Source organism: Corylus avellana, chromosome ca1 (genome assembly GCF_901000735.1).
Source record: "Corylus avellana chromosome ca1, CavTom2PMs-1.0".
NCBI classification, from domain to species: domain Eukaryota; kingdom Viridiplantae; phylum Streptophyta; class Magnoliopsida; order Fagales; family Betulaceae; genus Corylus; species Corylus avellana.
This window is the reverse complement of record NC_081541.1, coordinates 43,053,163-43,071,142: the sequence shown is the minus strand read 5'-3', so window position 1 is coordinate 43,071,142 and position 17,980 is coordinate 43,053,163. Positions and strand designations below refer to the sequence as shown.

Sequence of the window (17,980 nt, the reverse complement as noted above, 5' to 3'; positions counted from 1 at the left end):
AAAGACTGATAATTTTTACTTTTGTGCAAAATGTAAACCCTAAGAAAACTTTTGTGATTCTCAAGGGATTCTCCACCATTTAAAGACTGATAAGAGTCAGACACCACTTTATTACACGGTGGGGTTGTGACCTTTGCAGAAGCTTAATTTTAAACCATTTGTTTTAAAATTTTGTAAGACCCATCATCTAGCTTTTGATTGCTGCAAGCCTGCACACATGCCTAAACAACACCACTTTATCACACACTAGTGGGGTTGTAACCTTTTCAGAAACCAATTGTTTTAAAAACTTTTAAGACCCATCATCTAGCTTTTGATTGCTGCTCACATGCCTAATCAACACGTTATCACACAAAAGAGATTATTATTCTTAAAAAAAAAAACAAAAAGCAGAAATACAAACTTTTTTTTTTTTGCTGAAACATATGGCGGCGACCGCAACTCTACCCGGCACTGCTATGCTCAACAAAAACGCGTGGCACTCCACTGTTGTAATGCCGAGTCATTATTATGTAGTATATGAATATGGATCTAAGGAATGTGTAAATACAAGGCATGTGCATTAATTAACACAATTCCAAAGTTTGTGTATGGAATAAAGAAAATATTCACGTCACATGTTGTCTGTCATCAACACTTGTTATGGTCCCCATCAGTTCCCATAATCATTAGCTGGTCTGAGAGGTTGTTCGATACAGAGAAACCATCAGCAGCTAGAAGGAAGACTGCAGAAGCTCGAAGCTGGGGAAGGAAGCATGCTTTTGGAGGACATCATCATGTTCAATTTACGTAAGTTATAGCCATTTTTGAGGGATACTTCCACGCAAAAAGCACACATGAAACACAGAGACATAAACATGAGCATGAGAGGAAGAGAGTATAATTTACTCCTTTGTCGGTGTTATGGTTTTTGTCATTTTAGTTTGTAGTGTTGATGGATTATGCAAAAATACTCTTTTAAGCCCATAAACACACTTTTATTCTGTGTTTTTTTTGAGTAAGTTTTCCAGTCTTTTTAGTTTACTCAAAAAACAATTTTAGCCCTCCAAGTATGTATCATCTTCTACCCTCATTAATTCTTGAATCATGATGGTTTCAATTTAGTTCTTAACTTCAATTTAGTAAAACTCAAAATTGCTCATTGTACTATTTTTTTATTTTATTATGATTTTTTTTTTTCTATTGGGTTTCTTACAAAGTGTCCATATTATGGGAGATTCCAGCAGTATCAAGTAGTTTTTTTTTTTTTTTTTTTGGTGTGTGTGTGTGTGTATGACTTTTGGAACCTGTTTTATGATGTTTGAGAGAACTTAAGATTCTTCAATTTTGGATAGGATGGCGGCAGCTGGAATCACCGTGTCTTTGGGAGCAAGTCAGCATAGTTGTGCCACTGGGGTTCCTTGCAATTATCTTACTACATCTTGCAGGAAAACTTGTGGGCCTAATTTTCAAACACAGAACAAATGATACAGATAGAGGCATAGACAAGTACCCCATCAGAATAAAACTCAGCATTACCTATAAGGCTAGCATAATTTGTACCAGTGTTCTACTGGGGACTCATTTCTTAATGCTACTGATGCTGCTAAATGGTATGGGAACTCGGTGCAAATCTAAGGCTTGGGCCTTCTCATCAGAAATCATGCAAATGCTATCATGTGCAATTACTCTGATTGCAGTATACATAGTACCAAATAGAAAGTACATCAAGTTCCCCTGGATCCTAAGAGGATGGTGGCTTTGCAACTTCTTGTTGTCCATCATCTGCATAGCTCTTGATGCCCATTTTATAATGATAAACCATGGCAAGCTTGGCGCAAGAGATTTTGCTGACTTCCTTGGTCTGCTTGCATCCACATGCCTCATGGGCATTTCAATCAGAGGGAAGACTGACATTGTCTTCGTTGTCCCAAGTGGCACTGCTGAGCCCCTTCTGGATGGAAAAACTGATAAAAATTCGGAATGCATTAGAGAATCTCTATACGGGAAAGCTACTCTTGTCCAACTAGTTACCTTCTCTTGGCTCAATCCCTTATTTGCTCTTGGGTTTACGAAGCCCATCGAACTGGATGAAATTCCAAATGTTGATATCAAGAACTCTGCAGGATTTGTTTCCCACTCATTCAATGAGAGCCTTCAACAAGTTAAGGAGAGAGATGGAACTACAAACCCATCCATCTACAAGGCAATCTACTTGTTCATCAGGAAGAAAGCAGCAATCAATGCATTTTTTGCAATGGTTAGTGCTGCAACATCATATGTTGGCCCATACCTCATTGAAGACTTTGTAAATTTCCTGTCCCAGAAGAGCCCCCGGAGTTTAGAGAGTGGCTACCTTCTTGCACTAGCCTTTCTAAGTGCCAAAATGGTTGAGACAATAGCACAGAGGCAATGGATTTTCGGGGCACGCCAACTCGGCCTTCGCCTTAGAGCTGCTATGATATCTCAGATTTATAAAAAGGGCTTAGTTCTGTCAAGCCGATCCCGCCAAAGCCACACTAGTGGAGAGATCATCAACTATATGAGTGTAGATATCGAAAGAATCACAGATTTCATCTGGTACTTAAACGTAGTATGGATGTTACCCATACAAATTTCCTTAGCCATATACATTCTACATACAACTTTAGGTTTAGGTTCAATGGGTGCATTAGCAGCGACTTCAATAGTTATGGCTTGCAATATACCCCTTACAAGGCTCCAAAAGAGATACCAATCTAAGATCATGGAAGCTAAGGACAATAGGATGAAAGCCACTTCAGAAGTTCTTCGAAACATGAAGACTCTTAAACTTCAAGCATGGGATAGTCAGTTCCTTAACAATTTAGAGAGCTTGAGGAAAATAGAGTATAGTTGGTTATGGAAATCACTAAGATTGTCAGCATTGACAGGTTTTATCTTTTGGATATCACCTATGTTTATTTCTGTGATAACTTTTGGGACATGTATTCTAATGGGGATTGAACTCACAGCTGGGAGAGTCTTATCTGCTTTGGCAACCTTCAGAATGCTACAGGACCCTATATTGGGTTTGCCTGACTTACTCTCTGCAATTGCACAGGGAAAAGTCTCAGCAGATAGAATTGCTTCCTACCTACAGGAAGAGGAAATTCAAAGTGACCCCATCAAGTATCTTCCAAGAGATCAAACAAAGTTTGACATCCAGATTGAAAGTGGGGAATTCAGCTGGGATCCTGAGTCTAGAAATCCAACTCTTGAAGGAATACAATTAAAAGTGAAGAGGGGAATGAAGGTGGCGATATGCGGGACTGTGGGATCAGGGAAGTCTAGCCTGCTTTCATGCATTCTTGGAGAAATACAAATGCTGTCAGGGACAGTGAAGATCAGTGGTACAAAGGCATATGTACCCCAGTCTCCATGGATACTAACAGGAAATGTAAGGGAGAATATTCTCTTTGGGAATCAATATGACACTACTAAGTACGACAAAACAGTTAAAGCATGTGCCTTGGAAAAAGATTTTGAACTATTCTCCTCTGGTGACCTAACAGAGATTGGAGAAAGAGGGATAAATTTGAGTGGAGGTCAGAAGCAAAGGATACAGATTGCTCGTGCAGTTTACCAGGATGCTGATATATATCTACTGGATGACCCTTTCAGTGCCGTTGATGCTCATACTGGCACCGAAATTTTTGAGGTTAGTAGACCATGTCAGAAGCTAAAGTATAAGGATGTCTCTCAATTTTTGAGGCAACATTTCAATAGAAATTGACATTTGTGTATTGTTTCATTTACCTTTTGCAGGAATGCCTGATGGGGATTCTTAAAGACAAGACTATACTTTTTGTTACCCACCAAGTTGAGTTTCTTCCAGCAGCAGACCTTATTATGGTAAGCAAGGCATAACAACTTCTCTATCCATTCTTTAATAATTTGAGAAGATAAAAGAAAAGGACATTATATAGTAGTGAACGATTGAAAAAAAATTCAGGATAGTTTTGAGTGATTGAAAAAGGAGATGCTAAAAAAGAAGATGCATATGTTGTTATTCCAGGATTACTTGATAATTTGAGGACCATCCTTACAGAGAGGAACCTAATGAAGAATGAACTTTATTTTGCTGAAGTACATATAAATCACAAGAATGTTAACTTGGGAGTAAAAATTTACAGAATTTTCTACAAAGCTTAGGATTGTGGTACATTGGGCTGCATCTGACATAAATTTCAACAGGTGATGCAAAATGGAAGAATTGCACAAGCTGGACGATTTGAGGAACTTTTAAAGCAAAATATAGGATTTGAAGTTTTAGTTGGTGCTCATAGTGAAGCTCTAGAGTCAATCCTCACAGTTGAAAACTCAAGTAAAACAGCTCCAAGTCCTACAGCTGATGATGAATCCAACATAGATTCAACTTTAAATGCGGAGCTTCTACACACACAACATGACTCAGAGCATAATCTTTCTCTAGAAATAACAGAAAAAGCATGCAAATTGTTCCAAGATGAAGAAAGAGAGAAAGGAAGCGTTGGAAAAGAAGTTTACTGGTCTTATTTGACCACTGTGAAAGGTGGAGCCCTAGTTCCATTTATCCTTTTGGCACATTCATCATTCCAAGTATTACAGATAGCAAGTAACTACTGGATGGCATGGGCTACTCCTCCCACAAGTGAGACTCAACCGAAAGTGGCAATGAACTTCATATTGCTTGTTTATATATTACTTGCCGTTGTAAGTTCACTTTGCGTGCTGGCGCGAAACACGCTAGTAGCACTAGCAGGACTTTGGACATCACAAAAGCTTTTCACCAAAATGCTGCATAGTGTACTCCGGGCACCAATGGCATTTTTTGATTCAACCCCATTTGGAAGAATCTTAAACCGGGTAACTTATACTTTCACACAGTTAAAGTTGATTTTAGTTGAATGTATGTATTATGCTGAGTCTATGTCAGAAAATAATAGCTTCCAAAAGGCAGCAGACTAAAGATGAAAAAATCAAAAACCAATTAGTGATATAACGTCAATCAATTAGTGTTATTTTTCAAGAAGACTGACAGCTCAAGGTTACATCAATGCAGGCATCTACAGATCAAAGTGTGGTAGACTTGGAACTGGCAGGAAAAGTAGGTTGGTGTGCCTTTTCAATAATTCAGATTCTGGGAACCATTGCTGTGATGTCGCAAGTGGCATGGGAAGTATTTGTCGTCTTCATTCCAGTAACTGCAATCTGCATTTGGTGCCAAGTAAGACACTACTTTCATCTTCTATATATACTGGAGATGATTACTTAGTATGTGGGGAGCATGACAAGGGCAATAACAATTTTGACTTCAAAAGCAATCTGAATACTATCATACTAACAAGAACTGTGCTGCCAACAGTGTAAAATTATGTCTTGAAATCCAATAATGGATTCACTTCTAACACTAAAGTATAATTATGTGGGATTATTATTAAGTAGCTTCAGAACGGCCTCTCTCCCCCTCTCACGGAGCTGATCAATTATTAATTGTGGTTTTTCCAGCAATACTACATAGCAACGGCAAGAGAACTGGCCCGCGTAGCAGGTATTCAACGAGCACCAATCCTCCACCACTTTGCGGAATCGCTAGCAGGAGCAGCAACAATCCGTGCTTTTGATCAAGAAGACCGTTTCATTGACGGGAACCTCGGTCTTGTTGACAACCACTCAAGGCCATGGTTTCATAATGTGTCAGCAATGGAATGGCTTTCTTTTAGACTCAATTTGCTATCCAACTTTGTGTTTGCCTTCTCATTGGTTGTACTGGTCACCCTCCCTGAAGGAGTTATCAATCCAAGTGAGTATCACTAGTCTTTTCAGAAACAGTGCACTGTAATTTCCATGAATGTAGCAACTGCATTTTTATATTGTTAAAAAATTATTTGCTTCCTTATATTTGGGGCTTGGATATCGCCAAGCAGAGGACAAATTAGGATTAGGTCCCAATAATGCATTGCAACAGATACTCAATCAGTTACCTATTTTCATGCAAGTAAATAGAGTTTCTTCAAAAGCTATAGAAATAAAAAATATAGTGAGAAAACTTATCTGGAATTGGGCTTTTTAACAGGCATTGCAGGGTTGGCAGTAACATATGGAATCAATTTGAATGTCGCACAAGCTGCAGTTATATGGAACATATGCAATGCAGAAAATAAGATGATATCAGTTGAAAGAATTCTTCAGTACTCAAATATAAAAAGTGAAGCACCACTTGTGATTGAAGACAGCAGACCACCAAACAACTGGCCAGAAGTTGGAACAATTTGCTTTAAACATTTGCAGGTAAGCCTCTAAAGCAGAGTTAAAACCACAACAAAATAAGTTCAAAACCTTCAACATTGATTTAAATATCAATTTATTTTTGTGATCCATCTATAGTAAGCACAATTCCAAGAAGTAACAACACGGTTGTATGTCAAATCCAGTTTTAACGAAAAATTCCCAATTTACTTATAAGTACAAGTGGTTTTATTGTCTTGCAGATCCGATATGCTGAGCATCTTCCATTTGTCCTGAAAAACATTAACTGTACATTTCCAGGAGGGAAGAAAGTTGGTGTTGTAGGAAGGACGGGGAGTGGGAAATCAACCCTCATACAAGCTATTTTCAGGATTGTTGAACTCAGAGAGGCAAGCATCATCATTGATGATGTGGACATTTGCAAAATAGGCCTTCATGACTTGAGATCAAGGCTTAGCATCATACCACAGGAGCCAATAATGTTTGAGGGAACTGTTAGAACAAACCTAGACCCTCTACAGAAATATTCTGACAGTGAAATATGGGAGGTAATATTTATTATTCTTGTCAAATAACAAAACTCTAAGTTGAAATATGGGAGTTAATAGTTCTATCCAATCAATACCAAGAATCTAACCTCATTCAAAAATGCAAAATTTCAATAACAATTTACAAATTATCTTATCATTGTTTCTATCTGGCATTTTGCTAACTGGAAAATTTTTTCAACTTTACAGGCTCTAGATAAATGTCAGCTAGGTCATCTAGTGCGTGCTAAGGAAGAGAAGTTGGATTCCACAGGTCAGGTTCATCAACTTGGACTATTGGATATTGTTGATTGTATGCCTTCTTTTTTTTTTTTTTTCTTTTTTTGAGACTCTCTGTAATATGCATGTCTATTAACAGTGGTTGAAAATGGAGAAAATTGGAGTGTGGGCCAAAGACAGTTATTTTGTCTTGGAAGAGCCTTGCTGAAGAAGAGTAGCATTCTTGTGCTGGATGAAGCGACAGCATCAGTTGATTCTGCAACTGATGGAGTGATACAGAAGATCATTAGTGAAGAGTTTAAAAATCAAACAGTTGTCACTATAGCTCACAGAATCCACACAGTTATAGATAGCGATCTCATTTTGGTCCTCAGTGAAGGCAAGTATAATTCATTTAAGTATATATCATGAAAATATTGAACAATAGTCTAAAGGACTTGTGCTTGAACAGGAAGAATTGCAGAATATGACACTCCAGGAGAGCTACTGAAACGGCCGGATTCTTTCTTCTCTAAACTCATACAGGAGTACTCCTCAAGATCACAAAGTTTCAACAGCTTAGCAAATAGGCATGATTAGCTCTCACTTCAAAGACTGAAAAAATTTCCGGATATTAAATTTGGCAGAGCACGAGAGGTCAAAAGGGTAATTGCAACAAGCAGAAGACTAAGATCATCTTGAGAAATAAAATGCACAAAAGAAAACACCAGGAAGAAGACATTATAATTCCTTTTCTAGTGTAGCATTTAAGATTGTCTCAGCTAATAAAAGACCTTCAATAATTGGTTTATGCCAATTTATGTTCAAATGGATGCTTCAAAAAATGTGTAAACTATGTGCATGCTGATTCAGAGATTCCAACTTATTTCATGCAGAAAACATGTTTGTCAACTTTGTATTGAGCCTTGAAGAATAATTTTCTCATGACTTCACAAAACAAAACATATCCATTTTCTTTCTTTTTCATCAACTTTTCCTGGCAACCAATCAAATTGCAGAAGAAACATCCTCACAAGTGATCACTACACTGTCATTAAGGGAAAGGAATCCCCTACTGCCCGTATTTAAGACAAACCAAAATTCTCAGATATTTGTTTATGATAAAACGTATATATATATATATATTGACAATTGAAGTGAGAACCTGAAGAATGACGTCACCTGCTCTTCTCCTCCTTTCCTTCAAGTGCACTGCACAAAAAATATGAAGAAATCAAGAGATGGAAAAAGAAATAGCAGAATATGCTCATTAACACTAGAATCCTATTTGGCTTTTGTCTCAACAGCGCTACGACAGCCCGTCTAAGACATCGCTTAAACGACTTCGTCGTTTAAGGACCTTCATATAACCAAGTAACCAACACACAGTCCATAGCTGCTGTGCTTCGGAGTCGGCATTTGATAGAATGGCAGTGAGAACGATGAGCTTATCAACAGCCGTCCGATTAGAGGCCGCAAAATCCAACGGTGCACCCGCCCCGCGGAATCCAACCCCCTTGCCCCACCTCTCCTTCACTAAGCCATCTTGGGTAGTCAGAACCGAGGCAAGTTCAGTTCCTCTCTGTTATCCCCCCTTGTTTAGTTGCCTAGAAAAATGGTGGGAAAGAGAAGGAAAAGGAAGAAAATTTGTCTCTATGCTTATAAGGTTTCTTTTTTTTTTTTGCTTTTGAAGTATTGGGTTCAGTGAAAGGGAGGTTTTTGTTGGGTAAATTTACTTGAAATTCAAGTTTCAATTTTTTTTTTTTTTTTTCCTTTCCCTACTTTCTCAGGAGCCAAACAGTAGTTTAATTTTCTCTATTATCTAGTTACTGTACGCAAAGCTAGTATTTTTTAAGATTAGCGTCAACAGTTAGATAGCTTGAGTTTGTCCCGCAAGGCGCAAGTAGTTTTGTTGTGATTGCCATTGTGGGTATAGTTGTAACACTTGAATCAATGGAAGTGCGTTTTTCTTTTTTCTTTTTCTAAATTCCGATACAAAATACAATTAGTCATCATCATAGCTCATTGTCTGTTATAAATTTTTATGATAAATTCAATGTCTTAACTTTCAAGGCATTTCAATATATATTACTCGGAAAGTTTCTAAATTTTTTTTCCATGATTCATCCTTAGGTATTGAATGTCTCTTGGTTATTGCTATTAGTTTCTGGTACAAAATTTAGATGCCTCTTGGTTGTTGCAGTCAAATACTCATAGAGAAGAAAGAAAGAAGCCAGATCCACCTTGTGTAGTCTGCAAAGGGAGTGGAAGGGTTGATTGCCACCGTTGTCGTGGAAGAGGTCTCTCTCTCTCTCTCTCTCTCAGACACACACACACACACAATACCGGCAGAGGCATAGACATGTACATTGGTTCCATTATAGGGCTGTCTATGTCAAACATCAATTAATCTACTTTCCTTTCAATGATGATAATTTTCCAATAATATTTGTTTTAAAGATATCAGTTATTGCTTTTCTGTGATTTTAATTTGAAATAAGAAGTGCTGACTCTTGACTTATCAAGCATTGGTTCAGTGCCTTTAAACTGTATGCTTAATTTTCAATTTCTCTGTAGATAAATGTTTGTGAGAATTAGTCCCTGGAGTTCATATTTGATCTCAATTAGGGACTAGAACGCAGATCTGTATAGTGATGCTATTATGATTTATTAGTTCTTTGCATCTAAAGTTGTAGATAGGAATCCTTTTTTGTGGTAAGTCTAGGAGGTAAAATTCATTTAAATAGGAACCTGAATTCAAATAGCACAAGAAGCACCTTGAGTTTTTCAAATTTGAAGTTATGCCAGATCATGTCAATAGTGTGCCATTGAGCTCGTGTCCGAATTCATGTGGAACACGCCTCTTTTATATTTATTTTTGTGCTAACCTTATTAGATATCTAACACAATGATTGAACTCAACTTCTTTTCTCATTGAAATATTCAAATTTGCTAACTTAGTATGAAAAGGAAAAAATAAATATGGACATACGAGTTCGATTGTGCCAATGAGCTCTAGCTCAAATGACATTCCATTCTCTTAGAAACAAAAAGATGGGAAGTGAGGTTATGGGTTTAGACTTAAAGTCTGTTTAGGATTGCGTTTGAAAAATAGAGTTTTTAAGTCAAAAAGAGTTTTTGGGCAAAATTTTCATTTTTAAGCTTTTGCCAAAAATGCTTTTTAGCCATTTTTAGGATTTTTTTACCATTAAAAGGGCTTTTAATTTTTTTACCAAACGAGTATTTTTTTTCTTCAAACGGATTTTTTGAGTGTTAAAAGCAGTTTTAGGCCCTTCAAACGCAATCTCAAACATGCCCTTACTAGATGCATTTGTAACCGCCCATTTGAACAAGAAAAGTATATTTTGGTCCTTCCAATTTTGGACGTGCCGTAGCTTTAATTTGAGCAATTTCATCCTTAAAAGTTTCAGATTGCTGTCAATGTAGTCCTTCTCGCCATCTGCTAAATAAACTATTATCTGCTTCCTTTTCCTGTTTTCAGTGGACCTGATAATGAGTTCAAGAAGATCATGAGCTATTTTCTGCTCCTTCTTTCTTTTGTCCTCTGCCGCTAATTTTATCGTTCTCTTTGAATCTCGCAGGAAGGACGAACTGTGTTCATTTAGCAATGCTTCCTAAAGGGGAATGGCCAAAATGGTGACATTATGAGTGCAGTTGATGAATAATTTCATTTTCATCCTCTGTTGGCCTTTCATGAACTGCCTTGAATCACTCTTGCAGGTGCAGGACCTGTGGTGGAAGTGGTCTCAGCTACTGCTCCCGCTGCCTTGGGACCGGGGAGTATAGGTATATAATGGGCTTCCATTTCATGAACATGGATGCCAATAACACCCAAAAGCAGAAAAAGTATGAGATCCAAGCTGACCAAGAACATCTTAGTCCAGCAGATTTGCTTCTAAATGACGAATAATCGATTCGAACCAAAAAAAGTGAGGACTCAATGAAAGGTTTAGTTCCAACTCCTTTCCAAAATGCAGTTCAATTCCAAGCTTGTAAAAAACTAGTGTCTGTAACATTGGTAGGAAATCTTTGTGCTTAGCAATTTATGAAACAAACAGTGTAGCTAATTTTTTCTGTAGATATGCATTATCATAAACTTTTCCATGATTCAAGAAGCCTTGTAAGATTAGTACCATTATATATAATTAAAAGTTTTTAGAACCACATTGCTCTCTCTATCTCTCAAATGTGAATGCAATGTATCTCTCAAGTGACCATTGTGGATGTCTTGTGAAGTTGAATCATTGTTTATTGTTATAATGGTAATTATTTGAGAAAAATCCATGTTTATGAGTGGTGACAAGGTCTTCAGCCTTTGTGTATAACAATGTGTGAAAGGGTTTTCGGAATCTCAGTGTCTTGGGACACTAATTGGTGGACCCAACCCACCCATATGGGCAAACGGATCCTCTCAATTTCAAATGAAATGGACAGGAATCGGGTTGGTTACTTTTGAGGGGGCAAAATTATCCACAAAAAGTGAAATTACAATTTTACCCCTCAAATTTCAACCATCCGTTTTCTCTCCATTTCAATCCCATTCCCCCACATGGGGTTTTTTCCATTTATGGCGACCGCTACTTATTTAAGTGATATGTTGTTATGACAATAACGGGCACGTGGCAGTATTTTATTGATTTTATATGGCAAAGAATCTTTTAATTTTTTTAACAGAATATGGACAGAATAAGTAAAACGATAAACGATAAAAGCATGAAGACCGCTTTTGAAAATTCATATAGCAACACATACCAAAAAAATATGTAATCCTAAATTCATTTTGAAATGACATAATTTATTTGTTACAAGTCAAACCATATAGATCAATTTTACAATTTTTTTTTTTTTTTTTTAAAAAAAAACGACTCCTTGACCCCAAAAGTTTCCCTTTTATTCTATTTTATCTATTAAGGTCAAACACCATAGCAAATTTTTATTTATTTTTTTCTTATTACAGTATAAAAATAATTAAATTCAATATTTGGTTGGATTATCATATTTTTGTGTTTAACTTGAGAGCTGAAGGGAAAATGTTACTTAGCCAAAAGGGCAAAAAGAAGTTGATCCTTTGGGTCGGTTATCTCAGGCCCGACCCGAACCGTTTCTCTCCCACCAAAAATTTCCAGGTGTATCGAGACTCTTTGACTATATATATCTCTCACTCGTGTCAGCTCTAGGGTTCCACTCACTCAATCCCCCAATTATTGGCGGGAACATAACGAAAGAGTAAATACAGAAACAAAATCCGAGAAAGTGCAGAGAGAAAAACCCCCGAGAAAGCCCGAGAAAATCATATCCAAACAGCTGCATAAGTGAGGAAGAAGATGGGAAAAGACGAGGAGGAGATGAGGGGGGAGATAGAGGAGAGGCTGATAAACGAGGAGTACAAGATCTGGAAGAAGAACACGCCCTTCCTCTACGATCTGGTCATCACGCACGCCCTCGAGTGGCCTTCCCTCACCGTCGAGTGGCTGCCGGACCGAGAGGAGCCTGCCGGAAAAGACTACTCCGTGCAGAAGATGATTCTCGGGACGCACACCTCCGAGAACGAGCCCAACTACCTCATGCTCGCGCAGGTCCAGCTGCCCCTCGACGACGCCGAGAACGACGCTCGACACTACGACGACGACCGCGCAGACGTCGGCGGCTTCGGCTGCGCCAATGGCAAGGTCTGTAATTACGTTCCAATTGTCAGGGCATTTATTTTCTTCTAGCCTTTTCCTCTGTTTGTTGGTTCAAAGTTCTTGTTCTGTTTGATAAATTGTCAGTTATTATAAAAGTTTAAGCTTATGAGAAATGGTGAATTTAATCTCATTACGTGTGGACCCAGAGTCTTGTGAAGAATTGGAGCGAACTTGTGGATTTTGGCTTTTTAATGGAAGTGGCTTTTTGTTTGTTTAGATGTGTGTTCTGTTTTGTTTGGTGAGGTGGCTGAGAAAGTTTTTATGGTTCTATGTTGTTGTTGTGCGTGATGAATGATCGCATATTTAAAAAAATTTGAGCTTATGAGAAATGGTGAATTTTAACGATTTAGACAATATCCTAACGCTTCCTCCCATAAGTGGAACGCAACATGTGGGATTTTAATTTTCTTTAAATGGGAGGTTTGATGTTAGTATCATATGCTATAATACCATAATAAACTAATACTTAATTTCTGAAATTTAAGTTGATAGGAAATGGTGAATTTATGCATTTAATCAGTATTCTAACACTACGATCCAAAATGTAATATGTTCAAGTAAAAATTTGATATAAAATACAATAGCTGTGCCCCTTTCTTTTTGAATAAAGGTGAAAGTTACTATGGTAAATGTTTGGTGATATAACAATATTTGGTAATTAAGTCATTGTGATTAAAACAATATATTGGTGTGTTTTGTTCATTATGTTTATATTGGCCTCGGAGTTGGTTTTTATTTGTTTTTATTCTTTTTGTTCTTTTTTGTGCTTGTTAATATTGAATCCATTTGCTTGCAGGTGCAAATAATCCAGCAAATAAATCATGATGGAGAGGTTAATCGTGCTCGTTATATGCCTCAGAACCCGTTTATTATTGCCACTAAGACAGTCAGTGCGGAAGTTTATGTTTTTGATTATAGCAAACACCCATCTAAGCCTCCTCTAGATGGTGCTTGCAGTCCTGACTTAAGGTTGAGGGGCCATAGCACTGAAGGATATGGTTTATCGTGGAGTAAGTTTAAGCAGGGCCATTTATTGAGTGGCTCTGACGATGCTCAGATATGCCTTTGGGATATTAATGCTACTCCTAAGAACAAAACGCTTGACGCCATGCAAATTTTTAAGGTGCTTCTATTTTACTTTGATGTTAATTGTTCTTTAAACAATCTAGCTAAGTAACTCTACGTGTACCCATCTCACCCATTTCATTGTTGAGATAAATCATCTTTATGTAAAGGCTAAAACATTTGAGGGTTTAGCATGCTTTGCGTGCTAAAAAAAGAAGCTTATTATGTGAAGCTGATGCTGTCATTGAACCTGCTTAGTCTTTACATGAAGTACATTTTATAATTTAGGAGTATTTTACTATTGGACTGAAAGTATTTGATGGCTGCAAAGACCTGTTTTTGGTACTCTTGGAGTCAGATAGCTCCTTAGACAGAAGAAATCTGTATCTTTTACTTTATTTCAAATTTTTACAAAACATGCCTATAAAATTTGTCACTTACTTCTGTATGATATGCATTTTTACGTGATTTGGAATTTTTACTATAATAGGTGCATGAAGGTGTTGTAGAAGATGTCGCATGGCATCTGAGGCATGAATATTTATTTGGTTCAGTTGGTGATGATCAACACCTGCTTATATGGGATCTCCGGACTCCATCAGTTAGCAAGCCTGTCCAATCTGTTATTGCTCATCAAAGTGAGGTAGGTGCTAAGAATATGAATATGTACATTCAGTCAAATTGCTACAGATGGTTTAAGTCGCTACATTCTAGTTTACTTTATCAATTTGGGTGCTTCAAAGGCACAACTATGCATTAGATGATAGCTTTATCAAACTGTCAGAAAAGGTTGGGATTTCAAATGGGTAAGGCAGGTTAGGTCAGGTTAGGTCAGGTCATAAATGAGTAGGATATATAAATCCCGTTTATCCATTTACTACCAATATAGCTAAATGAGTAATAACCCATACCCAACCTAACCCATCCCATTTATTTAGGATGGGACCCTACTTGTTACGCAATCATGTTTTGCAGAGACTACAAGTATGTGTGTATATAGGGTTATGTTTAAGTTACACACGGTGTAACTCTTTTACCTCTTAAAAACATCTCATAGGATCAATATCTTGCTAAACCACTGTTGGGTTATAATACCTCCACATGCTTGTGAGTTATGAATGTAAATAAATTCATTTGCAAATTAATGGTTGGGATACTTAATTTGTCTATTCTAACGCAGCAAAATCCTTCCTATGTGCTTTTGATGCTTTTAGTGCTGAAAGTCTGATATTTTCTTATGTACAACATATCCTTGGCTGTTGTCCAGAGAATATGCTGTTTTCTTTCTTTTTTGTTCAGTTGATGAAAATGTAATATTTTTTCATGATATTGTGTCAGGTTAACTGCTTAGCTTTCAATCCCTTTAACGAATGGGTTGTCGCTACGGGGTCTACTGATAAAACTGTTAAGTTGTTTGATTTACGCAAGATCAATGTTGCACTCCACACCTTTGATTGTCACAAGTAAGAATTCTCTTCTGGATTTGAAATGTTCAGCTATATAGATATATCTTTTGAACTTTGGTGGTATATTTTTTTGTGTGCAACTACTCTTCAATTGATTTTTTGCTATATGATGTACAACAGGGAGGAGGTTTTCCAAGTTGGCTGGAATCCAAAGAATGAGACTATCTTAGCTTCTTGTTGTCTTGGTAGGAGACTCATGGTGTGGGATCTTAGCAGGTATTTGCTAGACCAACTATTTCTTGTCTTTCTTGAGGTTTGTCGATGAATGGTATTTGGCCACTGGGGAGTATTAAATCCTATATATCTTCAATTTTATGAGGTTTAAATTGTGTTTGAAATCCTTGGTACTATTTTTTGTAATCTAATAAACTGGTTCTTTGCATCGGAATCATGTCGGTTTTGGGACAACTTAGCGGTTTGCCTGTGAAGGTATTCCCGGACAAGTTATGCTATGAAAAGTGAATTTAGATTTAGCTGTTAGTTCTTGCTTTGGCTAAAGTGAGCATGGAAGATGTGCATGAGCCACAAATTGAAGAAAAGGGCATAAACTTCTAACACCCAAAATATTTACAGTAATTTGATTAGCTGTGTTTCTGCATCTGGGTCCATGAAATCGATCCTGATTAACCTACCCTGTAAATTCGCAAATAATGATGAGATTGCTTATAAAACAATTGTTTTGGCTTTATTTTTTTAGGATTGATGAAGAGCAGACACCAGAGGATGCTGAAGATGGACCGCCAGAGTTGCTTTTCATTCATGGTGGGCACACGAGTAAAATATCTGATTTTTCCTGGAACCCATGTGAAGATTGGGTTGTTGCTAGCGTAGCAGAAGACAACATACTTCAAATCTGGCAGATGGCAGAGAACATCTACCATGATGAAGATGATTTACCTGAAGAATCTACCAAGGCTGCTTAGTGTAATTTTCCAGTATTTGACATAGACAAAAGTAGCCAGAAAAAGAAATAGAGAAGGGCCAATTGGTAGATGTTTTCCTTGCTTTGTTTTTTGGTTTTCCATGTCCTCCTTAAGTCTCTCTCTGAGATTTTGTGTTTTAGTTGTGTAAAACTGAGCTTCCCATGATGTATTCAAGTATTCAACCCTTCATAGTACTCAATAGTTATTTCCCAGACCTAGTTTCTTATAGGGACTATTTTTATGGTTTATGATTATAATGAAAATGTTTATGATTCATCGGAATGCAACTATTTACATCCTTTCTTTTCAATTCTCCAATCACAAATTAGCAATGAAAACATGTATTTCGAATTTGATTTTCAGATTTTGTTTTTCAAATTCAAGAACGAGTGTAATAATTCTTCAGTTTCATGGTTTAATTGCTATAAATGTGACAAAGACGGAGGGAAAATGAAAATGATGTTGGCGTTATTTGTTCAATGAGTTATTGGAGTAAGAGTATCTTTGAGATTATATTTGAGAAATAGAACTTTTAAGTTAAAAAGCGTTTTTGGGCAAAAATTTCATTTTTAAGTTTTTGTCAGAACGTGTTTTGGCAATTTTTAAATTTTTTGAACCTTTAAAAATATTTTTAGGCCTTTCAAGCGCAACCTCAATCGGACTCTAAATAAGTTCTATACTAAAAAGTTGAAAAATTGGAATAACAAGAAAAAATCTTTTTAAAAAAATGGGCCATGGACTTTTCTATATGGAAATGATTAGGCTTGGGGTCAAAGGAAAATGATTGAGTGGGCTCCTATGGAAAGATAAAGTTCCACCGGCTAAGATTCAATTCTTTTATCTTTTTAGCTTTGTCAAACTGAAAAATTAGGCTGAAGACCTTGTCACCACTCATAAACAAGGTTTTTTCTCAAATAAATGCCATTACAACAATAAACAATGATTCAACTTCACAAGACATCCACAATGATCACTTAAGAGATACGTTGCATTCACATTTGAGAGAGAGAGAGAGAGAGAGCAATGTGGTTCTAATAACTTTTAAATATATACAATTGTAGTAATCTTATAGGAAAATGTTTAAGAATTCTTCAAGAGCAAAACTAATTTGGAGGTTGGTCAATCCCAAAGGTATCTACTATAAAAGACTTGTGTTACAGATCTAATCTAATCTAATCTAATCTAATCTAATATATAATATGAGAGTTTTAGACAGGAGAGTCTAAGAGTTTGACACGTGGCATTCTATTTATTTGACAAATCATTATATTAAATGAAACTGTGCGTTTGAATTTTTTAAAGTTTTAAGTAGAATAGGCTAATATTATGACATGTGACATTCCATTTAAAATCAAAACACACGTGTTTTTTTCAAACTACCATTTTTCTCAATCTCAACTGCCATCAAACATTATTTATCCCCACGTTATCTAATATCTAATATAATCTAATATCAAATCATCTAATCTTCTATATATAATAGGGGAGTTTTTAGTAGAATGGCATAAAATTGCGACATGTGGCGTTTTAAAATGCTACCAAGTGTCATTTTAAGTTAAAAAGAATCAAAAGTTGTTATATTTCACACTTTCACTCAAACACTGTTTCCCCTTCCATTAAACTTTGATAAACTAACCGTTTTTACATTTTAAAACATTACATACGACAACGAAAAAAAGAAAATCATCTTCGTCAACAAGGTTCTCTTCTCTTTCTTTTTCTTTTTGTGCTTCTTAAGAAAAGAAAAAAAAAATGTTCGTTTAATTTGCACAATCTTTTGTCTCTCCAAACGTTTTTCATTTTGTTTCTAGATCGTCCTCCTATTCAAAATATTTCAAAAATCAGAT

The 17,980-nt window shown here is 36.6% G+C and overlaps 3 protein-coding genes across 3 annotated transcripts; all 3 read left to right on the top strand.

Moving 5' to 3' along the window:
* The first annotated feature begins 715 nt into the window (after positions 1 to 715).
* On the top strand, positions 716 to 7,865 carry LOC132174925 (putative ABC transporter C family member 15). The gene is made up of 11 exons (XM_059586682.1): positions 716 to 789; positions 1,335 to 3,658; positions 3,766 to 3,852; positions 4,195 to 4,845; positions 5,042 to 5,206; positions 5,488 to 5,782; positions 6,056 to 6,270; positions 6,471 to 6,776; positions 6,966 to 7,029; positions 7,135 to 7,374; positions 7,447 to 7,865. Exons 1-11 carry the CDS (start codon positions 756 to 758, stop codon positions 7,572 to 7,574), a joined length of 4,509 nt encoding a protein of 1,502 aa, XP_059442665.1. The 5' UTR covers positions 716 to 755; the 3' UTR covers positions 7,575 to 7,865.
* Positions 7,866 to 8,383: 518 nt separating this feature from the next.
* LOC132165626 (uncharacterized) lies at positions 8,384 to 11,159 on the top strand. Its single transcript, XM_059576269.1, has 4 exons — positions 8,384 to 8,539; positions 9,178 to 9,274; positions 10,577 to 10,631; positions 10,716 to 11,159. The coding sequence occupies exons 1-4, from the start codon at positions 8,402 to 8,404 to the stop codon at positions 10,903 to 10,905; spliced, it is 480 nt and encodes a 159-aa protein (XP_059432252.1). The 5' UTR covers positions 8,384 to 8,401; the 3' UTR covers positions 10,906 to 11,159.
* A 1,017-nt stretch (positions 11,160 to 12,176) lies between these two features.
* LOC132163941 (WD-40 repeat-containing protein MSI1) lies at positions 12,177 to 16,407 on the top strand. The gene is made up of 6 exons (XM_059574328.1): positions 12,177 to 12,664; positions 13,476 to 13,802; positions 14,235 to 14,387; positions 15,083 to 15,207; positions 15,331 to 15,426; positions 15,908 to 16,407. The coding sequence occupies exons 1-6, from the start codon at positions 12,320 to 12,322 to the stop codon at positions 16,131 to 16,133; spliced, it is 1,272 nt and encodes a 423-aa protein (XP_059430311.1). The 5' UTR covers positions 12,177 to 12,319; the 3' UTR covers positions 16,134 to 16,407.
* Positions 16,408 to 17,980: the final 1,573 nt, after the last annotated feature.